This window comes from Nannospalax galili, unplaced genomic scaffold (assembly GCF_000622305.1).
Source record: "Nannospalax galili isolate Female #2095 unplaced genomic scaffold, S.galili_v1.0 scaffold18, whole genome shotgun sequence".
Lineage (NCBI taxonomy): Eukaryota > Metazoa > Chordata > Mammalia > Rodentia > Spalacidae > Nannospalax > Nannospalax galili.
In genome coordinates this window covers 6,825,860-6,836,510 of record NW_008346548.1, presented here as the reverse complement: position 1 = coordinate 6,836,510, position 10,651 = coordinate 6,825,860, and the positions used below count along the sequence as shown (strand labels likewise).

The 10,651-nt window shown below is 41.5% G+C and overlaps 1 protein-coding gene across 2 annotated transcripts in view; it reads left to right on the top strand.

The window, feature by feature from the left end:
* The first annotated feature begins 6,797 nt into the window (after positions 1-6,797).
* The window catches only part of LOC103741943 (cytochrome c oxidase copper chaperone), a 35,614-nt gene continuing 31,760 nt past the window's right edge, over positions 6,798-10,651 (top strand). The window contains exons 1-2 of one of the 2 annotated variants that reach the window (XR_001872683.2): positions 6,798-7,014; positions 8,728-8,816. Coding sequence is in view for 1 of the 2 variants with exons in the window: in XM_008842896.3 (XP_008841118.1) it covers positions 6,908-7,014; positions 8,728-8,812 (192 nt within the window). In the remaining variant the exon portion in view is untranslated. The remainder of the gene's footprint in view (positions 7,015-8,727; positions 8,817-10,651) is intronic. The other variant, XM_008842896.3, reaches the window with a different exon arrangement.

Below are 10,651 nucleotides of genomic sequence, written 5' to 3'. Positions count from 1 at the left end.
GTAACCTGAGATGCGCGCGGAAATAACGGGCGGGGCAAGTAGAGAAAGCTGGGAGGCCTGGCCCAGAGGGGTGGAGCGTGGAAGAAGGGCCCGGCCTGGCTTGGCCCTGTAAGGAGGCAGGGAGGGGTGAAGAGGCGGGGCACAGAGCCGAGCCCTTGCAAGGGTGGGAGGATGTGGACTGGGAGTGCGGGATGGGGATCCAAGGTTTAAAGAGGTGACCTAAAGCTCTGGAAACTGGAAGGGAGAAGGAGGGGGAACGCTGGCATAAAGAGACTAGGGAGAGAAGGCTAGAGGAAGATGGCCTGGCTGCCAGCTACGCTTCCCAGCGCCCTACAAGGGTCAGCGTGAGAAGCTGGGGGAAAAGCTACTCTAGAGAGCTAACAATTTCCTAATGACAACCCTAGCCCCAAGCATCTTTAGGAAATTCCTGGAAAGTCTCAGAACCTTCTAGAAGAATTGGGTGCTTTCCGAAAACCTCTTTCCACAGGACTGGCGAATCCAAACTCCTAAGTGTGGGTCTTGACACACTACTAGCCCTGGGCACATCAGCATCCAGAATGAGCTAGGCCGTCAGTAATTGAAAGTCTACAGGCTGCATTAGCTCAAATGGAGATATGGTGGCTCTGCTTCAAAAAAAACAAAACAGAAAAAAAAAAACAAAAAAAAAAACTGTAATAGGAAAACCTATGGGCAAAAGTGGTTCAGCTCTTAATAATGAATGCTCAGAAGCTTTTGTCAGTCATTTAATGTTTTTTTATTCCTATTTTTATTCAAATTTAAATTTTTAAAAATTTTTATATGTATGAGTGTTTTGCTTGCATGTATGCCGAGTGCATCTGTAAGTGCAGTGCCCACGGAGGTCAGAAGAGGGAGTCGGATCCACACTGTGTCTTAGGTCTATTTTTAGATAATCAACCAACCTCTGATGAAGAGACTCCTAGGGTGTCCCCCGGAACCCTGGGCTCCTGGTACTCATGCAGGTGTGTCCAACCTTGTGACATCGTTGCTACTGTCTGCTGCTACTGCTTTAAGTGATAAACTGTCCTGTATCTGTGACCCAGTAGTTTGATAACTTCTGCGATGATCTTTTATGAAACTGGCTAGCGAATGAAGTAAAGTCTCAGACTCTTCAAGTACTTGAAAGCTATGGAGAATGTGGTACATCTTTACCTGGGGAAATTTGAAAGCCTTTTTTCTTCAGAGGTAGACGTGTAGAGATTATGCAGAATTACTTAGCTTTGTTAAGCAAGGCTACACAAAGTCTAGTTATTAAATAGATGAGAATTTAAGCCTTGTAATTCTTCTCTTTCAACATACGGTGTCACTCTTTGTCTACCAGCTCTTTCTCTACTGGTCCACCCTTGGTGAAGTCACCATGCATGGGTTTAAGAAACCATGAAAAATGGCTATTATAAAGTATTGCCTTAGTTGTTGCTTGTCATATTACCAGGGCTGTCATCCCACCCATAGCACCGCTATTTGTTGTCATCTAGAACTAACATCCTCCATTTGGTAATATACAATAATCACGTTCTACTGTAGTATGAAAAAAATCCACACGTCACTATTTCAAGCTTATTACCTACTAATTTAGCAATCTTAGCAACAGCAAAGAGTCCCAGAGATTTAAGAGACAAACGTTTCCTAGTAAAATTGCAATTGAGGGGCAACAACTTGGTATAGTCTTGAAGTATTGTTAATCTTATCTTTCATTTATCTAGTCTCCATCCTGTTAGATTTTTGGAAAATAAAAGGAAAGATAGAGGAGTAGGAGACAAGAAACCAGAGCCAGAGCTGCAACAGGCAAGGAATAAAGGAATATATTTTCCTTTATTCAAAAAAGATACAGTGAGAGGTAGAGAGGTAGAGGCTGTCCAAGGGAACCAAGCATCTACAACTAGACAAAGAAAATGGGGGGTGGGTTATACCAGGGATGTGGGACACAGCTGCACTTAGTGGGGAGTTGAGTTAGTGCCCAGGCTTGGTGTCCTTGGAGTGACTGAGGGTCTCCTTCTCAGGATTATTTCCCCAGAAACTTTCAGGATTGTTATCTACAGCCCTACAGGAGACAGGTGGGCTCTACAAACACTTTCTCTCAGGCTTGGGAGTAGCCAACTGATAAGGGGTGAGCAGAGCCAGGAGTGAGCAAGGCCAGGTTGCCAATTTAGGGCCAGTTAGATACTTCAAGGGGTTTATGGCTTTCCCTAATGAGGCTTGTGGCTCTTCTGCAATCCATACATTCTATCACATACTATTCTCAAGCTTAAAAAATAATAATTTTGGATATATGCGGGTGTGTGTGTGTGTGTGTGAACCATGGTGCATGTGTGGAAGTGAGAAGACATCTTGTGGGAGTCAGTGCTCTTCTTTTACCAGGAGTTCTAGGGACTGAACTCAGGTTATTAGACTTGGTGGTAAATGCCTTTAACCAACTGAGCCATCTTGCTCACCCTTCAATTTAATTTCTAATTACAGCTTTTGAAAATTACTGTGTTCTTCTTGTGGGAAGTAAATTATGATATATTTCTGGGGGTGGAATAGGAAACAATAACTACATATTCTTACTTTCCTTTTAATATAAAAAAATCATCCTGTAAGTCTACAAGCATGCACACTGAGAAATAAAAATAAAGTTTTAAAGCTTACTTGTAAAAAGTAAAAGAAAAAGCAACTGAAATATGTAAGTTAGCTGTACCATTCTAAAACAAAAGTTAAGTTGCTGAATATAAATGAGTAAACATTTCACGTTTGAAAGGTACATCCTTTGTTTGTTTTTGAGACAAGATCTTACCCTTAGACCCAAGCTAACATTGAACCCAGTGTGTAACCCAGCTGGCCTTAAACTCCCTATCCTTCTGCCTCAGCCTCTTGAGTGCTGGAATTACAAGCTTGTGCCACCTGCCTGATTTGCTCTTTCATTTGTTCAAGAACAAGAGACTATTGTACCCCAAAGAAGCAGCTATTACCGGTCTTGGTGCTCAGAGAAAGCCAAGAATCTGCTGTAAGTCTTGGACAAAGCAGGCTAAAGGAAGTGTGGGGCAAGATATTTCTTTGCCTGAGGCCTGCCATTACTATATCTCCTCATGGAGAGAACTGTTGCGGCCAGTACCAATTCCCCTGAAGTTCTCAACACAAGAAACACAACTTTCACCTCAGAGAGGATAAGAAATAGTTTCTTCTGGAGACAAATACAAATGACCATGGTTTGGGGACACTGTTGGATTTTGGAAAATAAAAGGAAAGATAGAGGAGTAGAAGATAAGAAATCAGAGCCAGACCTGCAACAGGCAAGGACTATATCTTCCTTTATTCAAAGAAGATACAGTGAGAGGTAGAGGCTGACCGTGGGAACCAACAAGCATCTACAACTAGACAAAGTAAACAGGAGGATTTTACACTGGGGCTGTGGGACACAGCTGCACTTTGTGGGGAGTTGAATTAGTGCCCGGGTTTGGTATCCTTGAGGGTCTCTTGTCTCAGACAGGTGGACTCCATAAACAGTCCCTCAGTCCAGGGAGTGACCAGTTGATAAGGCTTGAGCAAGGCCAGGCTTGAGCAAAGGCCAGGCTGCCAATTTAGGGCCAGTTAGACATTTTAAGGGATTTATGACTTTCCCTAATGAGGCTTGTGGCTCTTTTGAAATTCACATATTCTATCAAACACAGCTTCAGGTTACCCCTGTAACAGAACAAAGAAAACCATAAATCAAGACACTTTCCAAATATATTAGTGGAAACATAAAGTAGGCAGATCATAGAAGAGTGGGGAAACTCAGCTAAGGGCCTCAGATGCTGCCTTTTGGTTGGTGGGAACTAGGGGTCTGTACATTCCAAAGAGCTTACTAATGGTCACAAAGATGTTAGAACACATACAAAGGTGGGCAATAAATGGCTACTAATGGGGCTAGGATGGCCCAAGATAATTTGGCTCTGGACTTACAGCATTCCATCCTTGTCACATTATGAAATTCTAATCAGTTAATCAGCCTTATAGAATTTTCAGTGTAACATGCAGTTCTTCCTAAAAACTTTCATTTGCAAAGAAGAAAGTGGACGAAAAAATATCTTCTTGATTACAAAAGAAACTGTTTCAGTTTTCGTCTTTTGGTCTACAATTTGTGTCCATCTCACTCTTCATAACTTCCTAAATTCTCTCCCTTTTCTTCCCTGTTCATTTATTATACATCAAAATGCTGGAGAGGTAGCTCAGAGGATACGAGCACTTGCTGTACAAATAAAAACAAATCCTTTTAAAAAGTGCAGCACCTAGGGCCCGGCTAGCTCAGTCTTAGCATGAGACTTTTTTAAAAGTGCAGCGGTGGAACTGGTAAAAGAAAGGAGCCAGGGGCTCCTCCCAAGCCCATGTGACCCCTGAGGAACAGATCCTCAAACGACCTTAAGAGTAAAAATAAATTGGTTTATCTGGGCCAACTGTATGGCCTTAAACACCCAAAAGGAAAGTATAACCAAAGATTAAAGGGGCCAATATAATTTTTTAAGAGTCCATATGTATAGCTAAAGTCTACATAACAAGCAACAATGTCAGAAAGGAGATACCTTGTTTTGAGTTGTTGGCCAGGGTGGCCAAAGGGACTCCCAGATAGTAACCCAGCATAGAACTGGGAAAATAAACAGCAGACCCCAATCTTATCTAAATGAATATTGACAACTGATTACTGCTAGATGAGAGACAGCTGACCTTCCTAAAACAAGGCTCTCTAGATAGGCTGACTAGATTCACCAGAAGGGCAAGTAGTGGGGAATGGCTGGGGGTGCCGACAACACAGCAGACAGTAGCAGGGATATCAGAGTATAAGGGCTCTAGTCGGGGGAGGGAGGCTATGGGAGGGTGCCATCTGGAAAGTGGGTATATAGTTGAATAAGATGGTTTGGGATGTTCTGTGTGATATAATACATTTTAAAAATGTATTATATTTGAGGAGGAAGCATCGAAAATTACATCATGTTAATTAGTAGAAATGATAAACATTATCATTGAAATTTACCCACTGACTTTATAAACATACACAGGCGCCAAGGATCCAAGTGCAACTGATTATGACTAGTAATAATCAGATACATACAGATTAGAGATGCATGCGCCAACATCTCAGTGTTAGTAGCAAAAACAATGAGTCGTGCTGCAAGGAACAATATATTCTAAAATGAAATGGAGATCTTTTTTAAAGGTTAAAAACTCATTCAATTTTATGTCTTACAGGGCTTATACTGAGTTCAATATTGTATAACTGTATTAGTTCAACTGTGAACCTAGAAAGTTACAGCCACTTGTGAAAGAGATGTACTCTTGCTCTGGAATGTGTTACTGAATATGTTAAAGCTGTAATGAAATGCTTCTTCTAATCATGTAGTTATTAAAAATTTAAAAATAAAATAAAATCTCAAAAAAAGTGCAGTGGCATAAGTACAGGTCAATAATTTTAAAATAAGAAACAGGTCCCTTGCCTTTAGAAAAATATACAAGTTAGTAAGAAGAACAAATTATGTCTATTTCTGAACCTCAATTTGTTCTCATCTATAAATGTAGATAATTTCAACACTATGAAGATTAAATGATTCACAAACTCAACAGCACTATACATGGAAGCTATTATGGCTGAAAATTATGTTGTTTCTTCCTGAATTAAAGAAATGTTAAGGAACTGGTGTAGTAACAAATATATGATTAACAATTCATACTAAAACCCACTGGGGGCTGGTAATATTTCACTCAGTTGGTAGAGTGCTTGCCTAGCATGCAAAAAGCCCTGGGTTTGAGCCACACACCTGTAATCCCAGTCCTTGATGATCAGTGTTCAAGGTCATCCACAGGGAGTACAAGACTGGCTTGGGTTAGAGACCTTATCTATAAAAGATAATTTTCATTTTACTATTTTTATTTTCTGCATATGGGTGTTTTTCCTGCATGTATGTAAGTGCACCCTTGTTGCACATGCCGCTGGAGGTCAGAAAACGCTTTGGATCCCCTGGAACTGGAGTTATTTACAGCAACCACCCCCATGTGGGTACTGGGAATTGAACCTGGGGCCTCTGCAAGAGCAGCCAATTGGCCAACTGAGCCAACTCTCCAGTCCGAGATAGATAATTTAAAACATTAAAAAACATCACTTTAATTCACAAATAAAAACATCAGTTTAAGGAAGACACACACACACAGAGTCACAAACTATACATCCCTGGAACTTCTGCACGGTTAGAATGGCCATTCCGAAGCAATGGAGCTTCCCTTGGGGGGGGGGGGAGTTACAGTTTCACTATCAATTACATTTTTCACTTATCCACCACAAAGAAAGAAAAAAGAATGACAGAGTTGAAACTAGAAAAGAATAGCTTTATAGTCTCTTTAATGACTCATGTTATGAAATACTGGCTGAGGATTTCGTGTGCACAGGGGAGAGGCACAGCTGGGGTTAGAGAACCATTTCCTCCCAACATCCATAGATAGTTCAACAGGAAGGGAGGAGGGGGAAGAAGACAGAAGAGACAAGGCCTCAGCATGGAACATGGATCTGTGACTCAGGAGCTGGTTTCCACTCATGATTTCTCTTGTTAGGTTGGAGAAGTCTTTTCCCTTTCAGTTTCGACGTCCGCGGGAGTGGTGAAGCCGCGCAGCTGTCTCCGCATCCTCAGCCTTTGTAGAGCCTCCGCAATGGCACTTAAAAACTCGGTGACCTTTTAACCTTTGCGCAGGCGTCGAAGAGACGCCCTTGGGTCCTGACCCAATCCCGCCTCTTTTGCGTCCGCGCTCCTTCAACACATCTTCCGGTTTTGAGAGGCGGGACTTCCTGTTCTCTTCCCGAGCCGCAGTGGAAGTGCGTACTTAGGGCTGTGGGTGGCGGAAGCCTGGGTGCTTAGCTGGGTGCGTTTGTAGCTGCTCAGCTGGGAAGATGCCGGGTCTGGCGGCCGCGAGTCCTGCCCCGCCCGAGGCTCCCGAGAAGAAGCCGCTGAAGCCCTGCTGCGCCTGTCCCGAGACCAAGAAGGCGCGCGATGCGTGGTCAGTGCGCCGGGAGGGACGGCCGGCCTGCGCAGTCGTCCTGCTCTAGCCACTCTGGAGTTATGGGACCCGTGGGTTTCTAGTGGTCTCTGCCCTAAGCACAGTCTCAGGAAAGGGTAAAGGGAGAGAAGTTAGGCTGGCTGCCCCCCAAGGTTTGCGACCTTCACTCCTTCCTACAAATGACTTTTGGGTCCAGATATGTAGAAATGGAGAGACATATTGCCTGATTGCTATACCAAGCGCTAAAGGCTAGAATAGATTTGGCAAGACCGAAGAGTTAGATATTCTGGTAATTTTAAAAGTTTTTTTCCCCCCAAATGTGCAAATAGGATCCCCCTTACTCCTTTTAAGACAACCACAAGTTAAAATCAACCTGCCCATAGTATAGGTGCCATTGTCTACCATCAAATTACAAAAAGTTTTGTTTGCAGTTTATGTAGTCTCGGTTTTAGAACAGATCTCATTATGAGTCCTCAGATAATGTGAATCTGCATTTCCATTTTTTCTTTCGAAGTAGGAAAATAATAGAAAACATGTAAACACATGGATGCTCATTCCTGTAATCCCAACACTGGAGAGAATTGAGACAGTAGGAGTGCCACAAGTTTGAGTTGCCTGGGCTACAGAGTAAGACTCGAAAACCCATATCGGCTTTCAAGCTGTACTGTAGATGGAGACTTTAGAGATTTCGGTCTGATCCTGAGGTTGCTCCAGTGGTAATAAATGCTTATTCAACCTTTGGGAAGGATGGTATTGAGTAAGAGCCTAGGCCACAGTCAAGGTCTGAATCCTGATCTTACCATTTGATGACCTTGTGCAAGGTATTTGACCTGTCTGGTTGTGACTTACTGTAAGGTTTAGTGAGTGATAAGCCACACTGGGAACCTAGCACAGTTTATATAAAACATTCATAAATAATCTGAATTATCAATATCCATTATTGTAAGGGGTTTAGCTTCCCCAGTCTCTTTGCAGGTAGCTCTTGAGCTATCGAAGGCTGGTAAGGATTTTAAAAGTAGAATTTATTTTCCTACTGCTTTTGAGACAAGGTCTTACCATGAAGCCTAAGCTGGCCTTCCACTCAGGCTTGTCCTTCCTCAGCCTTCTGACTGTTGTGATTACAGGTGTGTGCTGTTACAGCCTGGCTCTGGCCTTTACTGTGTGAATTGTATCAGCCAGAAGTTCCTTAGTCATTGAAAGAGGGATTGATCTCGTGGCTCCTGGGTACCAGATCTTTTTTGAAGTTTATGTTGTTGGGTTTTTTTAATGATGAGAAAATTTATTCATGTTTGAACATAGGGCAGAAACAAGAAGTTAATTCCTGTATGATAATAGGCCTCTCTCCTTCATTTAGCATGAGTATTTTCAGTTTATTTTATTATAGAGAAGTGTTTATTATTCCTTGGGTATGAACTAAAGGCATTTGATATGTATAATTATTTATTCTAATCAGAATTCCCTTTACCACCCCCCAAAACAAACAAATACCCAAACCAAAATGACCCTAGTTCTGTGAAACACCCTTGTGGGCATGGAACCATCATAAGATCAAATAAGAGCAAAGCTGTGTTAAGTTATAGTAGCCTTTTGTTTGTAACTCCAGCTACATAGCATGATGCTGTGCTCTGCCTCACTCCCTAGGATCATCATATATTCCTTACAAATGTGCTTAATGCCTGCTTTGTTCAATAACGAGTGCATTTTATCTTACAGCATCATTGAAAAAGGAGAAGAACACTGTGGACATCTAATAGAGGCCCACAAGGAGTGCATGAGAGCCCTAGGATTTAAGATCTGACACGGTAAGCAGACTGTATTGTCTAAGTTTGTGTATTATTTGACAAATTTAGCAACTACTGGGCAGCATTTTTTCTGAAAGGTAGTTTGCCTCGTTAATCTAACATGTTTAAATAGCACTTTAAAAATGACTTTGTCGTTTTCAATTTGGGTAGTAAATGATGGCAACAAACTGAGAGGCATTGGGTAACTAAGAGAAAATTGTGTAGCTTTCAAGAAATGGTTTATGACAAAAGCCTTCAGTGCTACATTACAGTCATAGGAAGTTCAAGTGCTCTATTTTCGAAGATAAAGGAAGTAGGTAGAAAACGTTCCCTATTTCTTGTTTCTGCCGTGGGTCTTCAATAGAAAGTGTTAATTGTTGTTTCTTTTAATGTTCTAATGAAAGTAAAGACTCATACTATTTTTGAAGAACTGTGAATTCAGATTTTAATATCAAATGTGAACCTTTAGTGATATGTATATAACAGTGCCACAAATAAACGACTCTTGTGTTTGGAGTCTCGTGCTTCTTATACTGACTCCACTTCCTGCTCCACTTCATTCTGCTTGCTATGTGAATCTTGTTAGAGTCATTCCTCAACACCATGTGAAGTAGTATCCCCTTCCCTGTCACTATTCCAGTCATATCCATTAGATCTGTTCTGTGCTGACAGAAATGTTCTGTGTCCACATTCTCCAGTCTGGTAGCCGCTGCTATATATGGCTGTTGAGCATTTGAATAGGGGCTAATGAGACTGGGGAACTGAATTTTTAGTTAAAGGAATTGTTAATTAAAGGAATAAATGGGGAAAGTAATGCTTGTCAATATGGAAGGATTCTAGAATGGGTTAAGTGGGATCAGAACTGAAACCTCAGTCTCCAGGCAGACACTGTCTGTTTCCCCCCCCCCCCCCCGCCACCCCAGGTGAAGTCTGCCTCCTTGCCACTCTGAACTTACTGAAAGCTCAAGATAAAGCCAGAGCCACCTGCCAGTTTAATAGTGCTAGACGGCTGGTTTCTCTCTCTTTCACTTTGCTGTCTCTTTGGAATTTCACATATGACTAGTCTTTGTCTTTGAACTCTAGAAAGGAGATAGGGAGCTTGCCCCTACCTCATGAGAAGTGAGACTAGAGAGCAGTGTAGACAAAAGTCCTGAGGCCAAATTTTTATTCCCTCGCATGTTTTTCCCTGCAGCTGTGTTTAGTTTTCATCAAGGTAGTTCTCTCTGGATTTCACTGTTTTCATCTATAAAGAGACCTATAATAATATTCTGCAATTCTGTATGTAGTATTGTAATACATGCTGTGTATACATGCTACACTTAAGTGACTTTTATATAAGATAATAAATCCTGTAGTGAATCATTTTGTAAAATAAATTTGGAGGAAATGTATACTTAAGAAATACACCTATTGTATTTCTTAAGTACATATCCACAGAGACCAGGAGATACAGTTTTCTTTGTAAGAAATACATCTGTTGTACTTCTTAAGTATACATTGGTGAGAGAAATGGTGCAGTGGTTTATAGCACTGGCTGCTCTTGCAGAAGAACCAAGTTCAGTTCCCAGCATGTTCATGGTTGCTCATAGCTGTCATAACTCCAGTTCCAGGAGTTCCAACACCCTCTTCTGACCTCTACAGGCATTATACAACATGGGTGCCCTTACATACATGCATACAAAACACTCATTTACATAAAATAAAAATAAAGTTTAAAAATTTAATATACCTATGATAATATGCCTAATAGAATACCTATTACCTGCTTTGGACTCAGAGCCTTGACATTTATACATGACTTCCTTGTTCATATTCTAATTTTCTTTCTAGTTGGGTGTGTTCAGCTGTTGGCTGGA